This window comes from Antennarius striatus, chromosome 10 (genome assembly GCF_040054535.1).
Source record: "Antennarius striatus isolate MH-2024 chromosome 10, ASM4005453v1, whole genome shotgun sequence".
Lineage (NCBI taxonomy): Eukaryota > Metazoa > Chordata > Actinopteri > Lophiiformes > Antennariidae > Antennarius > Antennarius striatus.
In genome coordinates, this window is record NC_090785.1 from 12,980,575 (window position 1) to 13,007,057 (window position 26,483).

Consider the following 26,483-nt stretch of genomic DNA (forward strand, 5'->3'; position numbering starts at 1 on the left):
TTCCTTATTTGACTTAGTGTTTTGGAAGTCTTACTATGTAAATTTTATGAGCCATTTTTAAAAAAATGTAGAATGACGTTTCACCCTAAGAACTCACAGCCCAAATTCAAAGCTCCACATCCATCAATATCATCTAAAGAAACGGTTATAATAAGTTATATTACCATTAAAGCAGAATTTTAAGCATTCATAAATGAAAATGCAGTTTGTTACATATCATCATACAATTATATTTTGTCACAAAGCTTCATGTTCCTGAGATTTGTTGTGGTAACTGTATGGTTAATGATTAAATGTATAGACAGAAGCAAAATAATTCATCTATACAAGGTCATATGCCATTATCAATGACAACAATCTAATCAAGCATTACCATTATAAGTAAATCAATACACAAGCCATTACCAGTATTTCACCCATAAATAACAAATGTTTCTAATACTTTGTAGAGACCCTTTTGCTGCTATGACATGACATATACAATTCATAACCGAACACCAGCTGTGAGGAATCTTGGCCTATTCCTCCACCAGTTCTGCAATATTATATATCATAATAATCTATTTCAAGCCCCACCACAGTTTTCTTCTACAGGATTCATGTCAGGTGATTGATGGTCATTCTGGAATAATCCAGGATTTCTTCTTAAATCAAACCTCGGAGAATTTAAGGTCTACTGGGGATCATTGTCTTTTTGGAACATCCAGTGATGACAAAACTTCAGATGAAGAAACATTTTCTTCTAGGCTTTCCTCATGATTAATGGAACCCATCTTACACTGCAAATCAGCGGTACCCAAACTAAGGCCCAGGGGCCAGATGTGGCCCCTTCTCTACATTTGGCACGGCCCCCTAAACAGTACCAGAAAAATGACACCCCACCAATCACCAACAAAACGGTCCCTGAGCTGATCTATCCAGAATGGAAATGGCACCTTGCAGTTTTAACAGACGTGACAGAAATGCAATCGTCAGTTTCTCTGTTACAAACTGACCTCGGCCCCCCATCAGAGAAAGGACAAGTTATGTAGCTCTTACAGGAAAAAGTTTGGAGACCCCTGCTGTAAATGTTGCAGGCTTCTAGTAACTGGGGAAGCAAAGCAGCTCCAGAGCATCACTGCGCCACCACCGGCCACCATCAACGTATACCTCATTTCTCCTCCTCCAGACGTACCACTGGTCCATGAGTCACAAGTTTAATTTCATGCCTCTGCAGCACAGCCTCTCAAGACTTCTGTGGCCTACAAGTTTTGAACTTCCATCTGGTTCTGGTGTTGGTTTTGGGACAGCAAATAGTGTATGTTCTAGAGTTCAGGCATGAAGCTTTTATGAAAAATCAGGCCCAAAGAGAGAAAAAACTTTCGAGCTCCACTGTTGAAGTTCAACTGTAAAGTTGGAAGAAATATAATCAACTGAACTAGAACAGCATTTTGCTTGTGTTCATGTCCAACTTACTGTTTTACTACTTTTACTTATTTTACTCAATGTTATTTGGGATTCTATTCAATAATTTTGGTGCTATAAGGTGAAAAATAAACATTTTGGAGACAAAAGCTCTTGCATTGCTCTGTTTAAATGTATCATGGGTGGTGGTTATTGCAGCAATTACATGCACACTACAATAATTACTCGACATTCATTCTCGTCTAATGCAAGGAATTTGTGGCATCATAGCGCCTCCTAGTGGTTACAACAAACATAATTACTGATAATTAAAAAGTATTCATTCAAATCTGTCCTGTGCCGGAACTTATGTCAGCTGACATTGAATGAAGTATTGGTTACCTGGAAACACAAAGATGCTCTTCATCATTCAAACATTCCTGATGCCTGACCATCATGCTGTCCCACCTGGGCCTCCTCACACTGTCCCACACCTGGATTAAGGACTTCCTACACTCCACCTCTCTTCCATCACTGTCCTCCACTCATCTCCTTCTGCCCATTTGGCTGTATGTTGACTCCAGTACGTCACTCATTATACTGTACACCCATGACTGTACACTGACTCTGTTATTAAATTTCCAGATGACAGCGCAGCGGTCGGACTGGTTTTAGGAGATAAGCCTGCCTACAGAGGTGAGCTCTACTAACCTTTAAACACGGTGACGCTGAATATCAGACACACGGTCTCCTCTCATTTTCATAAAGGGAGACTGTGTGGAAAGAGTTTCACAGCGTTGAATTCCTGGGGACTCACATATCAGACAGCCTCTCTCCGTCTGCCAACACCACAGCTGCCATCAGAGCGGAGCAGCAGTGTCTGCACTTTCTGAGTGATCAGAGGTAAAACAACCTGAGTGGAAATCTGCTGGTGGTGGTTTATAGCTCCACAGTACAGAACACCTGACAAACAGCATCACAAGTAAACTCTTCAGCGAGTTATAAACACTGCACAAAAAAATATCGTTGCACACCCTCTCCCACCACTCCAAAACATTGAAGTCAGTCACTCAGCCCTGACCCAACCTGTAAATCCTGTGATGATGTTTATATAATATTCAGGCTGTTGAATTTGGTGCAGTATTTTTATTGTACTGCTTATTCTTGTGCATCAAGAGGAGTGGCACTCGACTTAACTGTGTAATGCGCACAGGATGACAAGTCTTTGATAGTGGGAAGAAGCCAGAACACTTGGAGGTAACTAACACAGACGTGAGGAGAACATGCAAACTACAAATAATGAAGGCCTAACGTTTGAAGTTAAAGCCAGAACTTCCTTTCTGCATGAGGCGTCAGTGCTAACCACTGCACCATCATACAACCCAGACGTTAATAAAATGTTTAAGAAATAAATGTTTTAATTGCAGCCACCGTGTGCTTCCTGTCAACCTGGAGAAACCTGTCATGCATCAATCCTCAAACATTCTGAATCAGCTGTTAATGGCACTTCCTTTGAACAAAGATTATATTTATGTGTGTGTGTGTGTGTGTGTGTGTGTGTGTGTGTGTGTGTGTGTGTGTGTGTGTGTGTGTGTGTGTGTGTGTGTGGGTGTGTGTGTGGGTGGGTGTGTGGGTGGATGGGTGGGTGGGTGTTTGTCATATATTGAACTAAATAAAACCACATTGTGCTGCATGCATGTTTGTCTGAAATAAATTCAAGTAAATTTCCACTGGTAATAAATTTTACATGTTATATACTGCAGTTCTGGTTGTTGTGACATGACTATACTTTGGTTTAGTTTTTGCAGTGTTAATTTTTGTGCATTTTTAAAAACGTCTATTGAAATGAGAGTGAATTTTGACCATCATACTATAATGTCTGTCACATCTGATCTTTTCCAAAAGCTAATATTAAATACTATGTGATGGAATTTTGAGGAATCTTTTGGCATTTTAAGGAAAAATGGTGACCGGAGACTTAATTTAGTAAGAAAATAGCTATACATCAGTTTTACAAGGGCCACAGTCAACAACAACAACAACAACAACAACAACATTAATAATAATAATAATCACAGTCATAGTCAACTTGATTGTCAAATGTATCATATATGCACGACATACAGCACAGATGAAATTATAGTCCTCTCAGACCCACAGGCAGTTAAAAAACACACGAAAGAACTGCTGTAGTGGGAGAGGAGCTGCTGTGTGTGCACGCACTGCCATCCTATCCTATCCTATCCCAAATAGGTTTGTCATAGTGAAACCCAACATAACCCAACAGAACTCTCCAGAGCAAGCATAAGCAACAGTGGTGGGGAAAAACTCCCTCATTGAGGAAGAAACTCCGAGTAGAACCTAGACTCCTGGAGGGCGATCATCCGCCTTGACCTTTATGGTGAGAAAAGAAATATACTGGGGATAGAGACAGGGCAAGGGAAAGAGAGAGAGACAGACAGAGTGGCAGATAGGTTAGATAGAATTTTCAGTCCAAATTGTGCTTTGGTTGCTGAAGTGGGGGAGGGATTTCCAGGCCTTTAGATTTCCTGTCTTCCAGAATTGTTCCCCACCTGTTGAGCAGAAGCACAAAGACAGTGGCAGTATATTGCGTGGAAAAAGCCTCCCACCCCCCAATAAATGTTCAATTGCGTTTTGTCTCAGACCCACAACTATCAAAATAGAGCTGAGAAATACTCACTAATTGTATTGTAAACTATTTACAGCTGATTGTAGTTTCATTGAGTATACTGTACATTATAACTACAATCATCTGTGTTAATTATTGCGACTTAATCTGCACTGTTACTTGCCCTATAAGCATGTCCATACCACATTTCAAGACTTCTCTCTAATCAGAAAAATGTTGAAGAATTATTTTTATCAACATTTTTTGGACACAGATCAAAAGAAACGCTACTACTAAGACTAAGAATAAAAATCAAAATAAGAATGAATATAATGGTCTTTGTTGTTTTTGTTGAAGATTTGGTTGTTTATTTCTTTACTTCATGTCGTGGTGTCCAGCTGTTCCACTGCGGACAACCCTGAGCTGCAGCCACGCTGCGGCCACTAGGTGTCGCTGTTTCCACGCGCTCCCCTCTGCCTCCGCAGTGCTGCCTGTCTACGAGGAGTGCGTTTGGTTGTTGCAGGACTCAATGGCGGACAGAGGGAGATAGTCGCTCAAGCATCGAGGACAATAACATCTCGACTGAGTAAATACCTGGCGAGACGAGGTCCGCCGCTGCGTGCCTCGGTTGTTCCAGTCGCAGCGGGTTATCTACTGCACTAACGCCAAACATCAAGTCGCTGCAGCAATTTTCTGTTTGTCGTTTTGCTTTCTTCGAGTTCCCCTTCCGAGCGGACAAGTTCCACTGTTCATGGTGGCTCACTGAAAGCTGTTAGCTCACCAGCAAACCATGGGAGACTCTCTTGAATTGATAGGGAAGCGTTTGCTTTTGCTCCTGGACGACAGCGGTACCGCGAATGAATCGGACAAGCAGAAGGCTCCCTGGTCCCGGGACTGGCTCCGGGGAACGGTCCAGGCAGTGAGCGTCATCGGCCTGACGGCCCCGGAGGTTAGCGGAGGAGAGGCTACGACAACATCCACCGCTGCAGGGCTGACGGTCAGTGTTTACAAGTACTGCGCAGCTACCCGTCAGCAGCTGCACACAATTCATTCAAGCTATTGAATATATTTTCTTTATCACACTAAACTCCATTTAAACCTTATTAGCGAAATGTTTGCTGACGGTTAACGTCAGCTCATGTACTTAGATATTAGCAAAGCTATGAACAACAGGCAACCGATGCGGAGCCAAACTCAAGGCCGGGGATTTTCCGGCCTTTGCTTTGTTCCCGTTTTAGCTTTATAACGGAAGACATTAAGTAACGCAAATATAAATAACAGGCTCGTAGCTATTATTTGCAAAACAACGATGTGTTACAGACAACATAACGATCAGGATATTGAATGAAATGGCTTCTGAGCAGCATTGAATAACAGCTTTAGCCTGTCAGTGGTCTGTCGTTAGCTAACGTTCAGGCCTCAGAGTAAAGCAGGAATATCCTCATTTAAGACCTTTAAGTGTTCAGTCTAACGCATTTAAATGTGTTGGATAGACGGTTCATTTTCCTTTGCAGTGTTTGAAGTAGTTCAAACTGTACTCGGTTGAAAATTACACAAACCTTTGTAAAAGAGATTTGTGAAGAGGAAGAGGGGGGAAGAAAGGGTGTTGGTGAGTGACCTACATTGGTTAGACGTTTATTAGCTAAAATTTAGGCCTTCGTAATAGTGAGAAACTGTCAATTATAATTTAAGGAATAATTATTTAGTCAATAAAATATAAAAATTTGAACATATGTTTCCCAGAGCCCAAGGTGACGTCTTTTAAATTGATTGTCTGGTGTAACCAAAAGCCTAAACTTCAGTCATGTACTAAATCATTAATAAAACCATTTTACTACGAAATTTACTCTGTTAGGGTCATTTACTTTTTTTTTTTTTTTTTTTTAAATTTTAATTGAAATTTTTGAAATAAATATGGACTAATTCTGAAAGATGTTGGGACAGGGACCCCAGAATTATGAAATGATAAAATCACCAGATTGGATCATTCCCCTGATACAGAGGTTAATAACTGTTTTATGATGGGGTATTCCTCCAAAGGACTGAGCTCGTCTGAGATTCACTGATGCCAAGTGAAGAAATGTCCTTTGGTCTGAAGAATCCACTTTTCAAATAGATTTTGGACATCACACTTTGAGGAGTTACCATAACGATGGAAATCACGCACTGCATTCAAAATAACATATCCTTCCGTCGAGGAGATGTCTTTGTTAGGGAAGTTCTTATTCCAACATAGTGGAGTCAAGTGTCATTCTGCTATTTTCCAACAGCGTGCTTTTGTAGTAAAGGAGTGCAAACCTGACCCCAATGGAAATGGGTGGCCCAATATGGAACATCGAAATTAGGAGACCTCAGTTTGTTGATCAGATTAGATCATATCTCAATCAGCAATTTACACTATCAGAAGATCTTTGAGTGTCTTCTCTTTATAAATACTAGATATTAAAAAAAGTGATGGAACACAATGAGAATAATATGTTTTTTCTTTGAACATTGAGTTTTTCTTGTCTTTTTGCTGTGCTTGATTGCATTTAAGTTTAGAAGGATCTGGAAATCCTTTCATTCTGTTTTTTATATTCCTGCATGTACAATATTTTTACATGTTAAATTTTTTTATTGAAGCTTACTTATAAATGTAAAAGTTAACTAAACCCTTGCATGTAAAAAGCTGGAACCATCCAGTTTGCCTGACAATTGAACGATAATCATCTCAGCTGTTTAAAGTTAATTTGGAAAAATATGGGGTTGTTTTTCCTGAAGCTTGTGTTGACTTACTAAAGTATACAAAATTAAAAAATTAAATTGAATTAAAATTAAATTCATATGTAATATAAATTTAGCACCACAATGACATGTAGACTCATATTAAACATTCAAGAAAACAATAGTTTTCCTGAATGTTTAATTTTATATAACTTGTAATATAAGTTAATATAAGTCACTGAAGTTTGTGAGTAACCAGCATGACCCCCGACCTTTAAATAAGAAGTACAAAACATTCGGTGATAAAGCTTTTAAAGATGTTCTATTTCTGGCATATTGTGGGGGGCATACAGTGGATCCTGCTGTCCAATGAAGTTTAATATTGCCTGTCTCTTTGTTGAGTAATTTTAATAATAGGCTTCTTTTTTCACCATTATGTCAACATGCTTCTCCATCTGGATGGAAGTCTCTTGTGGTCCAGATGGCCACTGGTTGACCCCGGTGCTGCTAGGAGCCTTGATTCAGCTGTCTGTGTGCATGATCGTACAAATTCGTAGGAGAAAGGTTATTTTTAGCGTGGTGATAATTCAGATCTCTCAGTGTGGGATTGAGAGTCTAGAAGTCACACAAAGTGTACTTACTATTATGTTTAATGAACTCCAAGCACGTTTCACCAACAATACATTTTGCAACTGTTTTCATTCTGCTGAAACTAACATTATTTGTGGCTTTCAATGAACCTTTTGTGGTGTATATACACAACAGTATGTGATGGTTCTGCACACAGTTAGGCCTAGGCAACTCTTTTGAAAAGTCTTTTGCAGTAAAATGTTACAAAAGACTGAAGTGTTTGTAATTGGGCTCGGCAATATCAGAGGATTCGGAAGCATGGGGACAGAGAGACCTTTAACTGTAGTTTTGTTGTTTTAACCTTTTGATGCGTACTGGCAGTCACATAAATTTTGAGTTACCTTCTCTTCCATTCATGCTAGTTTCACAATGGAGCCCAGTCAGGAATAAAAGGAGTAGGATTTTTAAGCAGATATGATCTTTGTAAAGTGAGACTTAAATTGAGTTGGAGCTCGTTTAATGGATGGACAACTGTAGAAGAGTAAAATGATTTAGATATCATTTTATTATCAACAGTTTGACATAAACTCAGAAAACTACTTGTTTCCATTACTTACAGACTAGTTTTTATGACTGGCCACAAGAACAGGATCCAACAGAAATAGATTTGTGTCTGTCTTTCTCAGTTCATGGCATTTTAGAAGATAAAAGAACTATTTTGACAGTTATAGTTCCACTACCTTCCTGAATGCTTATTGTACATATTTCCTAGTTTGGGATTACTGTCATGAATCAATCTCGTATGTCTACACACACGGATGATTTTCCTCAAAATGATTGAAGTTGTTGGTTTTTAATTTTTTTCTGCTAGAAGGTAATCTGACTAAAAGGGTTTATCGCTGTATTGGTGGCTTTTTTGACTCTTCTACAAGACAGGAACACAGTTGAATGGAGAGTAATTGATATTGAAAGTGCAAATGATAGAAATCTCCTGCCACTCTAAAGTGTTCTGTGGTTGCTTGTTTAGCTGTCTCTTGAGTCCAACATTTAGGAGGCTGATTTTCATCTTTCTCTAACCGGTTAGATCTGAGGTCTACTTCTACCTTCTGCTGCTCTTAAAATTGAACTCATTATATTTAAATTTTAGATCTGATAAAGGATAAACATCCAGCGCCTTAGATGTAGCTGTCAGTCAATGAACCATCCTTTGAATCTGTGTTCCTGTGACTGCAGGTATTTGTTGAGTTCGAGAATGCTGCGCAGAGGTGTTCTTGGGTGCAGGTGTATGATGACGGCGTGAAAGCTGTATTGGTGGAAGACTCCATTGTTTGGGCCAGTCGGAGCGATGATACTGGGAGTGGTGGAACGTCAGCATCAACCACAGCTTGGCCTGCTCTGGTGAGTGCCCAGTTGGAGAGTGTTAGTAAGTGGCAGCACTTGTATCGTGCATACAAGTCAAGCCTTTACTCAGATTTTGTCTGGTTATTGAATTTGGGAACGGGCATTGGTGTAAGGATGACCATACCTACTGAATAGGCTTAAACCTGGGGGGGGGGGTAGGTTTAATTCACTACCATATGTAAGTTTGATAAACTTTCATAAAAATTGGGCTTTGATCATTATGAATTTGAAGAAAAATGTTCTGAGAACTACATAAATGTTCCTATTGTAATATATCTGTCTAGTGCCTGGGTCAAACAGACATGTTTTGCATTGACTTTTACACAAGTGGAATGAGGTATACATGTAAAATATTCAGAAAGTGTTTTTGTTTCATCCTACATTCTAAGACACGGCATTTTATATGGGAGTACAGTAATCCCTCGCGTATTTGCGCTTCAATATGCATGGTTTCACTACATTACGTATTTTTAGTAAGTAGTCACGTGATACCGTACGCGCTTGTTATTTGCTGACAGCATCCATATGTGCACTGCGTTTCGAGACTCACGGAACGCAGTTTGACAGTTTGAAGGTGTGTGCTGGTCTCTCTTATGCATCTAATCAGTTCAAACAGTTACCATTCATACTGATTTCGAGTGGGGGCTGGAATAACTTCTTAAAGAGCAAGTGACTGGTCTGTGAGGGACAGAAGAGTTGTTTGTTTTCTAGCTGCCCAATACTTATTGGCCATCCATTTTCACAAATAAATTGTTAAAAATCATACAATGTGATTTCCTGGATTTTTTGTTACATTCTGTCTCTCACGCTTGATGTATACTTGTGATGAAAATTACAAACCTCTCTTATCTTTTTAAATGGCTGAACTTGCAAATTTTTTAGGTTACCCAATACTAATACAATGCCCCCAATGAGATACTTGTGAGGGGGACGGTGCCTTGCTCAAGGGCACCTCAACAGTGCTCAGGAGGTGAACTGGCACCTCCTACTACCAGTTCACATTCCAAATCATGTGGGTTTTGAACCGGCCACCCTCCGGTCCCCAGCCCATGACCTGGTGGATGCCCCAATAGCTTAGTCCAGTTTTAGAGTGAAGGGAGAGGAGGAGGAGAGGGTGGAGTTATATTTGAGAAAGAAGCAGAGTTGTCATTGGAGGTTGTTGTTACTACCACTGTCTTAACCACCCTTTTCTTTATCAGCCATGATAAAAAGTAAAGTATCCAGGGGGGTTCAAAGATTGACACACTGAGATGCTCAGAGACAAGAACATGCAGTTGTTTGTATCTCCGAATGTTAGGAAGTGGAATGTTTGTATCTTGAATACTACTTGTACTGCAGATCAGCTTGTACAACAAAGTGGATATGCACCAAATTATTATTTTTTATCAAGTTAATAAAGATAAGATAAGATAGTTTTGGATTTTTGGATTTAAAAAAGAAACTCAGAGTGCAGAGTTTGCACATGCAAAGTTAAAACAAATTACTAGCAAAGATTGATGACCTAAAGTTCCAGAACTTGAATTTTGAGGATTTGTAAAGACTCAACAAACAAATTTTCACTTGTCTCTGAATCCTTGCAGAACATATATTGCAAATTGCAATCAAGATGACTTTGTTGGTGTAGTTTCCTATTCATCCAGGTCATGGTGATCCTTGAAGGGTGAATCTGAATTCAGATTCACCCTTTAAGGATCATGTTGTCTTTCTCTGAAACAAAGTAAACATCCACTCTGACGTGACCTCGACCCAGCTGCAGCAGTGTGAGTTTGTGGTGCAACAGTGGTTGCTTGCTTGTGTTCTTCACACATCAATGCATTGTAAACCAATTTCAAAGGTGCATCCTGTCGCCTAGTCTTTTGGAGTGTATATGTAGCACTTTTGAGGAATGAAATGTTTGAGCATAAAGAGCTTAAATGTTGATAAATCCAAAATGCTTATGTTACATTTCAAAAGTCCAGCTATTATACTATTTCTATTCAATTTTTTTTCTTCCTTTTTCCACAGGCTTTCCGCCCCCTGGTGGACAGAGTGGGTTTAGGATCAATGGTTCCTGTGGAGTATTTTGAAAATAAGAATTTTGAGTTCCTGCCCGACAACAAAACTGCTAAGAGGTTTGAGGTGTGTGCATTTATTGATCATTCACTGATTGCTGAAAGGGATAACTTCTTCAATCACCTTATTTTAAATGTATTCAGCTCTTTGTTTGGTTCCTTGATATTTTTGACTGCATAATATTGTGAAATAAGTAGAACGGTACACATTTATTAAACTAAATGAATAGTATTTGAACAAGGTATTTTGTTACCTTTTTATTTTATTAATTTAAGTTTCATGAACCAGTGCAACACAAACCGCTGCAGACATTAGTTGCATCACTTGCGCTCTTCCTGTTGTTGCTTTAGTGGTTTGGGCTGTAGTGTCAACACTCAGCACTGTGTTTTATGTCCTGCAGATTGATAAAGATATGAGACACCCTTTGCTATTGGAGCAGCCCTCCCTGCAGACTGCCATCTCCACCTGGCATACTGACTTTGAACTGCAGGAGATCTTCAGGAAGGGTAAGATTAAAGCTACACTGGTTTTTTCTTCAGACTGTTTTCCTCACTGCCTCTGTGTTATCACAGAAAGACAGCCTGTATCACCTGACATAAAGATGAGGTGATTTACTCTGTATTTCTGAGATAATTTGTTTCACTATTTTTTTAAGGGTATACAGAGCAACAATAGATGAATGGAAGCATTTGTTCCCTGAGTGTGTTTTTAGTTTACGTCTTCCTCATTAATTTTTTTCTTTTTTTTTCTGTCCACAGGCTCATATACTATTCAAGGGCGCAGGGTTCGTGTCTACCAGCCAGAGTTTGAAGAGTGCTGGGCTTCAGGATTGGTCTCACAGCATGATCCTATATCCCACATTATGGAGATTACCTTAGATAAGGTAAAATAAAACATCATTAGAAGTAGACTTGGTGGCTGATGAAAATACATGCAGCATTTTGAAACAAATGATAAAGAAATCAGATGATTGTGATAATATTTTCTGTCTTTGGTTCAACTGGGTAAACTACAATCAACTATCAGTATTACATAAGCTCTTATTTTTTGCTTCAGACAATATATATTCACATTAGGTCCTCAAATTTATTTTATTTCAGACTTAACTTTATTAAGGGATGTTGAACAATCATTTTTGAACATGCTTTTAAGCAGCAGATGTACATTTGTAACAGAAAGTGGCAATGTTTGACAGTGTTACAAGATCATGAATGAACACATTGGGGAAAATATTAATCAGATTACATGACATGAGTAACGTTACATCGGGGAGATGTTTTATGTGTGTCTCTTGTGTCAAATGCTCTGCACAGCTGTATTTTTTGACGTGTGTTACATTTTTAAATATCCCATTAAGGTAAAATGGTACATGCAGATGATTTTGAACATGTGTTATGACAAACGTAATTCATATCTTCTAGCCATTATGTAAAGTGTTTTAATTTTTTTTGCAGGAAGATGAAAATCAGATAGTAGATCCTCGTGTGATACATGTTATGCTGGCAGAAGAAGAGGTAAGAATGTAATTAATTTAAGTTTGTGGTGGATGCTCTGTTGAAGTGGTTTAAATATTTGTACCTGAAGATTTGCTTTTTTAAGAAAAGTAATAAAAAGATCACCTCACATTTTCTCCTCTCCCAGTTAAGTAAGAATGGACGGCGGAGGAAGGACAGTGAAACAATGAAAGGTGACAATGGACGCAGACGCAGGACTACCTCTGAAGGTGAGGATGACTTGAACTTAAAGCGCTTTAAAGGAGCAGGAATTGCGGGAGCTGATGGCCAAAACGACGATTCCATCAAAACTCCAGTGGAAGGGATGGGGATCTGGGGTGGAGACTCTGGTGAAAGAGTCAGCAGCACAACTAAAAACGGAAGCTCTTCAGAAGGAACTTTTCCTCAGGGTAGAGTGTCATCCCCCAACACCAAGTCTCCACTACAAATGGACCAGTCGAGCATTGCTCATCCTCGTTACGCTGCTCATATCAAAGAAAATGGTCGATCACTTTCTACACAAGGGGCAGCAGACTCAACCACCACCGTGACCCATACTCCCACCCCTCCTCCCCTCAAACCAGCCCCTTCTCCCTTCTCCACTACGTCTTTCCCATCACTAGGCCAGATGCCTAGCCTGGTCGCTGGAGCGCCAGCCCCCAAAGCATCTCCATCCCCCCAACCAGAGCGAGAGGAGGCCTCCCAGTCTTCTTATTCCAAAACAGCTGCTCTTGTTTCTCCTGGCCCTGTCACCATTTCTTGGTCACATGATAGCGGACCAAGCGTGGCCCTTTCGGCATCTGTTGGTTTTTGTCCTAAAGCCCCCACCTGGGGAAACCAAGCAGAGGTAAGATGATCAAAATGATAAGTACCATCACTACCTTCAGATAATGCCTACCAAAGTAATCACTTTGTTGCTTTTATTTTATTTAACGACATTGTGGTTTTTTTTACAGGGCTCTAAAACAGCATCGGGTTTTCGTTTATCCCAGAACATGCCCTCTGCCTCGATATTTGGAGATGTTACCTCACAGACAAACGGAGCTCCTGCTGCTGCCACAACATCCCAGGACACTTTGAGGCCCTTTGGCTTCGGCTTTGGTGGAGCAAAGTCAGAGACTCAATCCCAGCAAGACCAAAACTTGTTTTTCCAGTGCATGTCCCAGAATTCTAGCTCCACCCCAAGCCTAGCTGCTGGTCAGACTCAATCCAAGGACATCAATTACTTCACAGCAGTGTCTGAGAGTCTGAGTAAAGAGCCCCCCAGCCTTTTCAAGCCTGCGACCTCAAGTGAGGGGCTGAAAAAACCAGAGCAGCCTAAAGTGCCTGAGACCCATCCAACAGGAAATGGTGTGCTCAACAAATTACCATCAGCCTTCCAGGGCATGGGTGGCCCTGCAGGAGGAAGAGGGTCTGGTCTAAGTAGTGGTCTGGCTGCAGCCTCTGGGTCTCCAAGTACTTCTATGGTGGGAAGTAAGAATGGGACTTCTGTGGGGGGCTTAGGGCTACAGTCTGGTTTTAATAGTTCAGATAACCACCAGAATCTTTTTCTGCAGGGCTCCAAGGAGCCTGCTAAATCATTTCTTGCATATGGGGACAAAACTTTGCATACCTCCTTTGCTGGCCTCACTGGGGCTGAGCAACAGACTCTTGTTTCCACCTCAGACAACCGGCCAAACCTTTTCCCTATGGCAGAGCCACCAAAAGGAATTCTTTCATCTCCTTTCCCAGCACTTTCAGCAGCTGTTTCACCGAGCTTGGCCTCTTCTTCATCACAAGCCTCATCACAGAGGTCTCAGAGCGAAGAGACTGTGACAAAGGAGGAGCAAGAAGACGGGGAGATGCCTTCATCCACCTCAAGCTGCCCCATGTTTGCAAGCACTGGCGCTGGTGGAATGGAAGAGGGTCCTGGGTCCTTTGACCAGTCCCAGAACTTTACCCTGGAGGACAGGGGCCAATCATCCAAACATGACTCTGACTCCAGCAGTAATAGCGACTTGTCAGACCTGAGTGAGAACGAGGATGGCCCAGAGAAAGGCCAGATTCCAGGAGGACCACAGCAGCCTAACAAGGATGCGGCCATGTTACAGAAATCCAAAGTGCAAGGGCCATCTAAGAGTCGTCCACGTAATAAGCCTTTCAAAGGTAAGTCGTACACCCCAGGATTATTTGTTTAAAAACCAAACAATGAAGTAACACTGAGTCGTCTCCTCCAGTGGGCCAGTCTGTACTAAAAGACCAGAGCAAAGTCCGTCGTCTTAAGCAGTCTGGCGAGTCTTTTCTCCAGGACGGATCCTGCATCAATGTGGCTCCTCACTTACACAAGTGTCGTGAGTGCCGTCTGGAGCGTTACCGAAAATGTCGATCTACAGATGAAGACAGTGATGATGATGATGACCCAAATGTGGCTTGTCGTTTCTTCCACTTCAGAAGGTGAATATACACGTGCTTGTGATATTCAGTCTCTCGCTCTCAGAAAACAAAGGTATTATATATGAAAGCTGTCTGATGTTTTACACTATTAACTTTGTTTCTAACCTGTGACCAGACTGGCTTTCACTCGTAAAGGCGTACTGCGGGTTGAAGGCTTCTTGAGTCCTCAGCAGAGTGATTCGATGGCCATGGGTCTCTGGCTGCCTGCACCAGCTGTCCAAGAGGGCCTGGACCTCGACACATCAAAGTACATCCTGGCTAATGTGGGAGACCAGTTCTGCCAGTTGGTCATGTCTGAAAAAGAGGCCATGATGATGGTGGAGCCTCATCGTGAGTAGAACAACATCTCACAGTCCCCACCCAAACCCATGTCATCCTTACTTAGTGGTTTATTTGGTGTTATCCAGTTGTACTATATTTTTCTTCAGCATTTGAGCTGTCACAAGTGTCAAAACTGTGGACGATATAATTACATTTTTTTGTATTGATGTCTTTTTCAGAGAAAGTTGCGTGGAAACGTGCTGTACGAGGTGTCCGAGAAATGTGTGATGTGTGCGAGACTACCTTGTTCAACATCCACTGGGTGTGTCGTAAATGTGGCTTTGGGGTCTGTCTGGATTGCTATCGTCTTCGCAGGAACACTCCGAGGGAGGGTGAGTATTTTTTTGGAAATTAAAGCCTTAACCTGATTTTGTATTATTTTTATGATATCTTCCTATTTCAGTCATAGAAACATGTGTTGACTAGGTTATTACTGTGGTCTTTTTAAATTAGATGTATTTGAATCATTGAGGCCGATGTTTCTGTTCTCTCAGATTTAGATGAAGGTCCAGAAGACGATGTTTTCTCTTGGTTGAAGTGTGCCAAAGGCCAACCCCATGAGCCACAGAACCTCATGCCAACACAGATTATACCTGGGGCAGGTAAATTGTAGGCTTCTCATCAGCATTGACTATTAAATAAGAGGTAAAAGAGAGGTAGTGCTAATTTTAAATTACCTTTCTATTTAAGCTCTTTACAACATTGGTGACATGGTTCACTCAGCAAGAGGAAAATGGGGAATTAAGGCCAACTGTCCTTGTGCAAGTCGACACACAAAGCATCAAGTGCGTCCGAGCGCCCCCAATGGGATCTCACAGGTAGTATTGTCATATTTTCCTCTTTATCTATGCACTTTGAAAAGTGTTTAACTTCACTGCTGCTGATGCTTACCTCAGCAGTCTACAACAAGCACCAGCGGTGTCCTCGCAGCTGCAGCTTCTGGTATTTGCTCAGCTGTAAAATCAGAGGGAGAAACATCAGCAATCAAAACAGAAGTCACACAAACGACAGTACCATCAGACAGCGGAGGAGGAGAAACTGTGGGAAGTACCAGTAAAGACACCAGTGGTACGGCCTCCCCAAGTAACCTCAGTCAGTCCTCTGCCAGGGACTCACGGTCATCGGGAGAGGGCAACAGCTCTGCTCTTCACTGGCTGGCAGACCTGGCCACACAGAAAGCTAAGGATGACACCAAGGGTGTGTAAAAAAGACCGCAAACTTCTGTCATCTGAGTGCAGGAAAATTGCACATCAGTATTGAAGTTGAGACTTATTGCTGTTTTTGCAATTTCCTCACAGAATCCGGTTCACTTCGCTCAATGATGAGTCGAGACAATCGGCCTCCCTTTGGCCTAGACTCCCTCAGTGCCCTGTCAAAGCCGTCTGCATCCAGTCCGAAACTATTCAACAGCCTTTTACTGGGCTCCACCATGGCCCAGTCCAAACCCGAGGGGTCCAGTCTACGGGACCTGCTAAACTCCGGACCAGGCAGACTTCCCCAGGGCCCTGGAGAGAGTGGGGTACCATTCCCCTCTGTCTTCACCTCAGCAGGCGTATGTATAAAGCTGACATTAATCTTCGTAGTTGTAGTATAAAATACTACTTGTGTACAGGTCTACACAAAAAAACCTGAGAAATCACTTTGTCCAAAAAGCGATATTGAATACAGTGACAAGAAAAAAAGTGTTTCTGAAAAAAGCGATCTCCTCGACCAGCTCGGCTAGTAGCACCCAGCACGCTGGTGGCTTTATAACATCAAGATTGCACGCACACAGCAGCGCAAGTGGACTGATTGATTAATTACAAATAAGAAAGGAGAGATGAAAAAATTCATCGAATTCAGTTAAGGCTCCATCTGCCACTACAACCTCTACTGTTGTAGAGGTTGTAGAAGTAATTACTCTCAATAAAGAGCAGAAAACAACTGAGAAGCACCGAATGGTGCCGTTACTTTATATTAGTGGAAGTGCAACTACTTGATAGCTGGGTAAACAAAATTCCTCTTTTATCTATCAGAGTGACAAGCTGAAGAGCAGTCTTCCGAATTTCCTGGATCACATTATTGCCTCGGTTGTGGAGACCAAGAAGGCAGAAGGCCGTCGCACCGGGACCTCTGAGGGTGGAGAACTCAGTGTGCTGGGAGGGCGCAAAGATGGAGTCATGGGCCTTAGCGTTTTGGAACCACATACCTCACACTCCTGGCTTTGTGATGGACGACTACTCTGCCTACAGGATCCCAGCAACAGTAACAACTGGAAGATCTTCAGAGAGTGCTGGAAGCAGGGTCAAGTAAGAGCTTTATTTTGAATTGTCACTTGTGGGGCGTCTGTGGCAAAACGAGAACTGTTGCTGCTTGTGAAGCAGATTGAAAGTTAATGGCACTGATTTCTATCTATTGTCTTCTGCTCTGGTTGCAGCCTGTGTTGGTGTCGGGAATAGATAAACGCCTGAAAAGTAATTTGTGGCAGCCCAATGCATTTAGTCAGGAGTTTGGAGACCAGGATGTAGACCTAGTCAATTGTAGAAACTGCGCTATCATTTCTGATGTGAAGGTGCGAGACTTCTGGGATGGATTCCAGGTCCTCTCCAGTGAGTACCCAAAGTAATTTTATTAAATGTTGATTGATTGATTTGCGTGTCTGGTATTTTATTCAGTGTTTCCCTCAGAGGTCAGAAATGTAAAATGTCTTTGATTGTGAATTTAGAGCGACTGCAAGACGCTGACGGCAATCCCATGGTGCTGAAATTGAAGGATTGGCCTCCAGGTGAGGACTTCAGGGACATGATGCCAACAAGGTGAGGAAATATTATTTTTCTTATATGCTTACCAATCACAAACCAATTGATTGTTTATAATGTACTACATAAATCTGCAAATTTTTCATGTGTTACTCTTCATTGTTGTCTCTGAATGATCCTAGATTTGATGATCTGATGGAGAATCTCCCCCTGCCCGAGTACACAAAAAGAGATGGTCGTCTAAATCTGGCTGCCCGTCTGCCCAACTTCTTTGTGCGGCCTGACCTTGGACCTAAGATGTATAATGCCTATGGTGAGAAGGCTTAGCTGAGTGTGACGGAAATATTTCATCCCTAGACTACTTGTTTGTGTGCTCTCTTTCTCTCCCTTGTCTGAGAAATAGTGCAGTCAACATGTCCCCCCCTCTCCTTACTATCTTACTTTCCCTCAGGCTTAACTTCATCTGAAGATAGGAAGGTGGGAACCACTAACCTTCACCTCGATGTGTCTGATGCTGTCAACGTCATGGTCTATGTTGGCATCCCAGAAGCTGAAGGAGACGAGGGCAAAGGTCAGCAGATACAAATATGCTCTGTAATTTCTGAGTTCTTAAACTTTTAATTTCATGAATAGTGATATCTTTTAAATAGTTTAAATAACTTTTTAAAGAAAAAGTTAAAGCTGGGTAAATTTATCTTGCTTTACAAAGGTATCTTAATTTCAAAAAAATCTGAAACTTGCGTGAATGCAGGGTAATAATAATGACTTAAATCCATATTGATGCTCTCTTATTTTTTCACACAACAAATAAAATGTCATTGGTTAAAAACAAGTCAAATGATCGTTAGAATTATCATTTACAGTTTGTTTCAGCTGAAGTAAAGCTTTATGCGGTGATACATTCAGCCGCTCCTCAGCTAATCATGCCCTCCGATAATACTTTTAAAGCTGTTCCCCAAGCACCCTGAAAAGACTCCTCAGTGGGTCTCAGTCATTTATGCTTTGGCAAAATGTCTCATTCACAGAAGCAGACATCTCTGGACGCAAAGGTCTGTAGACTTTGTATCACTTCAGTAGCATGCCCTCTTCTTGACTAACATCCTTTCTTCATCCCCACCCTTCATCCCCACCCTTTTGTCATCTGAAGTGGATGCCAGAGCACGTGTACCCATGTGTTAGTTTGTACTGTTGGCATGTTTTGTACATTTCTCAGTCAATGCAACCTTTATTAATGCTTTAAATGTTTAATGCCTAGCAGAGAAATGTCTGTTCTTGCCCCTCAAGAAGGGGCAAGAACTTTGTTACCCTTTGTTACCCTTCTTTATAGTGTGATCCTTGATTGATGGAGTTCTGTGGGTTTCATAACCTCACAAGTTAAATGGATTTATGTTATAACGGAGAAACAGGCAAACATTTTTTTTTCTGTGCAACTGTAGTGTTAATAACTTGAATAATTAATAAATTTGAGTTATTTAACATTAAGGAGTAGTTATATTTGTTTTATATTACATTGGGTTACACATTTAGATAAACATAAGTTACATCTGCGCTTTGAGGACAGCCATTGTGCTGATGTGGCCCTGGGTGAAAATGAGTTCGACACTCCTGCTCTACTGGGTTCAAGTGGCACCAGTTGAGAACTGCAGCTCTGTACCATTTCTGTCAGTGTAATTGACACACTTTGAATCAGTTTTTAAGAATGTCACAAACAATAACAAATGCAGCTCTTATACCACCAGCACTGTCCCAGAATTGAGTCGCGGTACCTTTAGCCAGTCATCGACCTGGAATAAGGACGATTTAAATAACATTGAAGTATCAACAAGCACAACTCAAACTGCAACTGTAGAGGCATTGTTGTTGACTCTGTGGTGTCTTGTATGTGTGTGCTTTTTGTTTATGTTTGGTCCTCCAGAGGTTATGACCACCATTGAGGAGGGCGATGTCGATGAAATGACAAAGAGGAGAGTATATGACGGAAAGGAGAAACCCGGAGCTCTGTGGCACATCTATGCCGCCAAAGACGCTGAGAAGATCCGAGAACTCCTCCGTAAGGTGAGCAGGCGCCAGATGTACCTGTGAGATCTCGAGCTGCAGTATCTTTAGATTTAAACTACTTTCAGTCACAGGTTGCTTTACAGAGACTGTTAGAAACTAATGAAAGGTGCTGAAGCTGTGATATAATGGTAGCCAGTTATCAAAGTCAGATGTTTGTCTGTATTTCTTGTCGTCTTTGGAGGGCTGGAAGGTAACCAGGCTGACAAAGCTTGATGTTAGGATGGAGGACATCAATATCAAAATCATAAAATGCCAGTATTCTTAGAAGAATGCTGAGTCACACACTTAACATAACACCTAGACACAAATCTTATTTTTTGGGATCTTTTGCCCGGCCAAAAAAAAAAAAACAGTCACACACTAATGTTTCTTTGGACGGCCTTTACCCTTCGATTACGCCACACATTCGCGGTGGCATTGTTTCGATAAACTTCTGCAATGTCACAAGATTTATTTCCATCCAGTGTTATTTTAATTTTCTAGAAAGTTCTTGCATTGATGATGGTAGAGTCTGACCGCCTCGCAAAGGCTTCTCCAGAACATCCCAAAGATTCTCAGTGGGGTTAAGATCTGGACTGTGTGATGGCCAATCCATGTGTGAAAATGATGTCTCAATTCAGATTCAAATCTCATGCTCCCTGAACCAGTCCTTTACAATTTGAGCCCCATGAATCCTGTCATTGTCATGGAATATGGAATATGCCCGTGTCACCGGGGGAGAAATAATCCATTTATGGAATAACCTGGTCATTCAGGATATTCAGGTAGTCAGCTGATCCCGTTCTTTGAATGCATAATGGAGTCCAATCGCCGATCACGACCATTCAGGATTTTTTTCCAGCCACAATTCTCCCATGAAGACTTTGGTTCCCACAATCCTTCCAGTTTTTACTAATGTGTTGGACAGTTCTTAAATCAATTTCAGTAGTTTCTGCAATCTCCTTAGATGTTTTCTCTGCTGGATGCATGCCAACGATTTGGCCCTTTTCAAACAGACTAGCATATTTTCCACAACCTCAGGATGTGTGTTTCTACATGGTTGTTTAAGAAATGAGAAGCAACTCATAGCACCAGTTGGCGTTAAATAAGTTGTTGCCAACAGGAAGACAATTGCCTATGCAGCAATTATCCAATAGGAGGCTCATACCTATTTGCTTAGGTAAATCCAGGGGGGGGGGGTCTTTTTTTTGGTTGGCATTGTATATCATGCTCTGTGCATATCTGTGACAGGTGGGAGAGGAACAGGGTCAAGAAAATCCTCCAGACCATGATCCCATTCACGACCAGAGCTGGTACCTGGACCAGGTGCTCCGCCGCAGGCTATATGAAGAGTACGGCGTCCAGGGTTGGGCCATTGTACAGTTCCTTGGAGATGCTGTGTTTATTCCTGCTGGGGCGCCACACCAGGTCAGACCCATTTTAATTAAAGAAAACCTGCTTTATTAGTAGCCTGCTATAAAAAAAAAATCCATGTGTCTTTTCTAAATGCCATAAATTTTTTTACAGGTGCACAACCTCTATAGCTGCATCAAGGTTGCAGAGGACTTTGTGTCTCCTGAGCATGTGAGACACTGTTTCAGACTGACCCAGGAGTTCAGACATCTGTCCACCACCCACACAAACCATGAAGACAAGCTACAGGTCGGTGTGCTGCTGTGACACCAGTACTGCTTATTGTTTTTTTGTATTTTTTAAATACAACATTTTTTCCTTGAGTTCTTTAGGTCAGTCTGAGAATTAATTTTTCCCAGATGAGGTCTTCTGTTGCAAATCTAAAATTGTTCCATATTTTTTCTCAAAGCTTAATGTGAACGTCTTCTTTATACTGAAGTGGTGCCATTTGATATTTTAAAAAATAAAGCATTTTGCTTTGGTTCCTATTTAATGTTGAAAGTTCTTGCAATAATGAGGGCGATGGATCTGGAGTATTTCATGCGTGTTGTGTAATCATTGGAGCTTGTTTCCATGTCTGTCATCGTTCAGCGGTCTGTTCCTGTTTTTTCTCAGGTGAAGAACATCATCTATCACGCCGTCAAGGATGCCGTTGGGACACTGAAGGCTCACGAACCTAAACTGGCACGCCCTTAGTTCCTTTCACTTAACACTGTCTCAAATCTACCAGCCTCTGACAACCACTCCACTACGCACACACAGAATGCATTACATACTTACATACACAACACAAGCTGCAGAGTACAAAGATAGAGCATAGGTTTTTTGGGCAGTGAACGTCTGGGTTTTGGGGGAGGGATTAGATAGTGATGGGCTACTCAGTGCTTGGATGAAGGAAACCCTTTATTGCTGTCAAACAGTATGCTCAAATTTGTCTAGTTTTCCAATTTGTTTTTGTTTTTGGATTAACTCTGTATTTAAGGTCAATGTGTTTGTTCTGTTTTCATTGTGTATGTAAGACATGAGTAAGGGAGGTAAAAGCTGACGTGCCTTTCGAGCAGAGGTTCAGCTACTATATAAGTGACTGACGAAATGTGAGAACTGGGCTAACTTTCCTGTTTTGATTATAATGATATTTTTCTCTAATAAGAGCGAGGTTAACCTGTTTTTGTAGATTTTTTTGTTGTTGGAGATTTTTTGTTGTTTTCCAACAACGTATTGCTTCCGCTCTCTGTGGCTAAAAAATTTGTGAAGCAGCCAGCGAGGGGAAGCAGACCAAAGTTTTGTATTTTACGTTTTCTTATTTCAATTTTAGAACAAGATCTTTTTTTTATACACCACAAGGCTATGACATCAGAGGGTGTTTTTTTTTTTTTTCTTTCTTTCTTTTTTTTTTTTTTTGGTCATCAATCTTTGTCCATTGAGCTGATTGAAATGGATACTTCCAACGGCATTGTTCCAGAATCACAATTGCAGCTGAACACAACTACTGGCCATTAACATTGTATCAATATATATATTGATCTTAGCAGTCTGTTTGATTTTTCACAATAAAGTTTACAAAAACTACCTGTTTGCTGAATTGTATCTTGTTACCCACAAAATCTTTGCAAGCACGACTGGGATGCCCTGTAACATGGAACTTTACATTACTAACCATTAAAACAATGTGAACTTGAATGATACCAACATGCTATCCTACTATCTCTGTATGAAACTAGTTATCACCAACAAACAACCACATTTTGTACATTAGCTGGCAAGCTGCAAGTCTAATGATTCCAGGAAGGAGTCTGGTGAATGAAAAAAGTTAGAGAAAGTAGAAAACATCAAAGCATATATTTAAAACAAATGATATTTTCAAATTTTTTTTCCCTTCAGGGGTCGCAACTGCGAATCAATTTCCTCCATCTAGCCCTGTCCTTTGCATCCTCTTCTCTCACACCAACTACCTTCATGTCCTCCCTCATTACATCCATAAACCTCCTCTTTGGTCTTCCTCTAGGCCTCCTGCCTGGCAGTTCAAAACTCAGCATCCTTCTACCAATATATTCACTCTCTCTCCTCTGGACATGTCCAAACCATCTCAGTCTGGCTTCTCTGACTTTATCTCCAACAGCTCTAACATGTGCTGTCCCTCTGATGTACTCATTCCTGATCCTATCCTTCCTGGTCACTCCCAGAGAGAACCTCAGCATCTTCATCTCTGCTACCTTCAGCTCTGTCTCCTGTCTTTTCCTCAGTGACACTGTCTCTAGACCAAACAACATCGCTGGTCTCACCACAGTTTTGTACACCTTTCCTTTCATTTTAGCTGAAACTCTTCTATCACACATCACACCTGTTTCTTCACCTCTTTTCTACACTTTCCATTGCTCTGGACTGTTGAGCCTAAGTACTTAAAATCCTCCACCTTCTTGATCTCTTCTCCCTGTAACCTCACTCTTCCACTTGGGTCCCTCTCATTCACACACATGTACTCTGTCTTACTGTGGCTAACCTTCATTCCTCTCCTTTCCAGGAAAAACCTCCACCTCTCTAGCCTCTCTTCCACCTCTTCCCTGCTCTCACTGCAGATCACGATGTCATCTGCAAACATCATAGTCCATGGAGATTCTTGCCTAACCTCGTCTGTCAGCCTGTCCATCACCATAGAGAACAAGAAGGGGCTCAGAGCTGATCCCTGATGCAGTCCCACCTCCACCTTGAACTCCTCTGTCACACCTACAGCACACCTCACCACTGTCTTACAGTCCTCATACATGTCCTGCACCGCTCTAACATACTTCTCTGCCACTCCAGACTTCCTCATACAATACCACAGTTCCTCTCTGGGCACCCTGTCATGAGCTTTCTCCAGATCTACAAAAACACAATGCAGCTCCGTTTGGCCTTCTTCTGTACTTCTCTATCAACATCCTCAAAGCAAATACTGCATCTGTAGTACTCCTTTTTGGCATGAAACCATACTGCTGCTCACAAATGTTCACTTCTGCCCTTAGTCTAGCTTCCACTACTCTTTCCCATAACTTCATTGTATGGCTCATCAGCTTTATTCCTCTGTAGTTGCCACAACTCTGCACATCTCCCTTGTTCTTAAAAATGTGCACCAGCACACTTCTCTATTCCTAAGGCATCTTCTTACTATCGAAGATCCTGTTGAACAACCCAGTCAGAAACTCTACTGCCACCTCTCCTAGACACTTCCAAACCTCTACAGGTATATCATCAGGACCGACTGCCTTTCCACTCTTCATCCTCTTCAGTGCCCTCCTCACTTCATCCTGACTAATCTTTGCTACATCCTGGTCCACAACAGTCACCTCTTCTAGTCTTTGTTCTCTTTCATTTTCCACGTTCATCAACTCTTCAAAGTACTCTTTCCATCTTCCCATCACACTACTGACACCTGTCAATAGACTTCCATCCCTATCCTTAATCACCCTAACCTGCTGCACGTCCTTCCCATCTTTGTCTCTCTGTCTTGCCAACCGGTATAGATCAGTCTCTCCCTCCTTACTGTCCAACCTAACATACAAGTCATCATAAGCCCCTTGTTTGTCCTTTGCTACCTCTACCTTCACCTTATGCTGCATCTCCCTGTACTCCTGTCTACTCTCCTCAGTCCTCTCAGTGTCCCACTTCCTCTTAGCTAACCTCTTTCTCTGTACATTCCTGTACCTCCTCATTCCACCACCAAGTCTCCTTATCTACTTTCCTTCCAGATGACACACCAAGTACTCTCCTACCTGTCTCCCTGATCACATTAGCTGTAGTTGTCCAGTCATCTGGAGGCACCTCCTTGCCACCCAGAGCCTGTGCCCTTCCTAAAAGTCATGCAACACTCTTCCTTTTTCAGCTTCCACCAGTTCCTCTTCTGCTCTGTTTTTGTCCTCTTCACCTTCCTCACCACCAGAGTCATCCTGCACACCACCATCCTATGCTGTTTGGCTACACTCTCACCGACCACTACTTTGCAGTCACTGATCTCCTTCAGGTTACACCGTCTACACAAGATGTAGTCTACCTGTGTGCTCCTACCACCACTCTTATAGGTCACGCTATGTTCCTGCCTCTTCTGGAAGAAAGTATTCACTACAGCCATTTCCATCCTTTTTGCAAAGTCAACTACCATCTGTCCTTCTGCGTTCCTCTCCTTGATACCAAACCTGTCCATCACTTCCTCATCACCTCTGTTTCCTGCACCAACATGTCCATTGAAGTCTGCACCAATGACAACTCTCTCACTTGTAGGCATGCTCTGCATCACTTCATCAAAATCCAACCAGAATTTCTCCTTCTCCAGCTCACATCCTACCTGTGGAGCATACCCACTAACAACATTGAAAATCACACCTTTAATTTCTAGCTTCAGACTCATCACTCTATCCAACACTCTTTTTACCTCCAGGACATTCCTAACAAACTCCTCCTTTAAGATAACTCCTACTCCATTTCTCTTCCCATCTACACCATGATAGAACAACTTGAACCCTGCTCCTAAACTTCTAGCCTTGCTACCTTTCCACCAGGTCTCCTGGACACACAGTATGTCTACCTTCCTCTTCTGCATCATGTCAACCAACTCTCTACCTTTTCCTGTCATAGCTCCAACATTCAACTTCCCTACTCTTAGTCCTATACTGTTGGCGCTCCTCTTCTCTTTCTTTGTGCGAACGCACTTTCCTCCTCTCCTTCTTCAACCAACAGTAATCCAATTTCCACCGGCGCTCTGTAGGTCAACAGAGCCGACGGTGGTCGTTGTTAACCCGGGCTTCGACCGATCTGGTATGGAAGTCATAGGTTTGAGTCGCATCTTTGATTTGGCAAAAGTTTTATGCCGGATGCCCTTCCTGACGCAACCTTCTGTATTTATCCGGGCTTGGGACCAGCACAATAAGACACTGGCTTGTGCCGTCTTGCGGCTACATTATATTTTCAAATGTCAATATGTAAAAAAAGTAGTTTTAATAAACATGCAAGGTTAGTTTGTATAGCATGATTTATACATAGAAGAACCAATTTTAGATTGATTAATACTCCACAAAAGCAAAAGTAAACAAATCACTTTGTTTATTATTTCCATACTATTAATTGTTTTTGATTGTAAATTTCACGTGAATGTGATTAATTTGTAATTAGTTTTTTGTGAATAAACGTGTTTGCTGTTAATGTGGCCGTGAGGCACTCCGTGCTGGACACCATCTGAACGTGGACGTATTGGGGGCCGTGGCCCTTTAAGAGCTGACCCCCCGGCAGCCTGACGGGGCAGAGCGGAGCAGCTGGAGCCGGAGACCGCAGCGCCTCCTC

The 26,483-nt window shown here is 41.7% G+C and overlaps 1 protein-coding gene across 4 annotated transcripts; it reads left to right on the forward strand.

Moving 5' to 3' along the window:
* The first annotated feature begins 4,508 nt into the window (after window positions 1-4,508).
* Window positions 4,509-22,924, forward strand: kdm3b (lysine (K)-specific demethylase 3B). 4 transcript variants are annotated; one of them, XM_068325627.1, is made up of 25 exons: window positions 4,509-5,009; window positions 8,519-8,683; window positions 10,691-10,804; window positions 11,139-11,244; window positions 11,497-11,621; window positions 12,193-12,252; window positions 12,380-13,078; window positions 13,188-14,376; window positions 14,448-14,664; window positions 14,780-14,994; window positions 15,165-15,317; window positions 15,480-15,587; window positions 15,676-15,803; window positions 15,882-16,182; window positions 16,284-16,537; window positions 17,001-17,273; window positions 17,402-17,573; window positions 17,690-17,780; window positions 17,906-18,036; window positions 18,175-18,294; window positions 18,749-18,772; window positions 19,639-19,778; window positions 21,012-21,188; window positions 21,288-21,422; window positions 21,789-22,924. In XM_068325627.1, exons 1-25 carry the CDS (start codon window positions 4,803-4,805, stop codon window positions 21,867-21,869), a joined length of 5,385 nt encoding a protein of 1,794 aa, XP_068181728.1. In that variant the 5' UTR covers window positions 4,509-4,802; the 3' UTR covers window positions 21,870-22,924. The 4 variants fall into 4 exon arrangements, with proteins under 4 accessions (XP_068181728.1, XP_068181729.1, XP_068181730.1 ...); XM_068325628.1 differs by having other exon boundaries at window positions 15,885-16,182; XM_068325629.1 differs by lacking the exon at window positions 18,749-18,772.
* The last annotated feature ends 3,559 nt before the right edge of the window (window positions 22,925-26,483 follow it).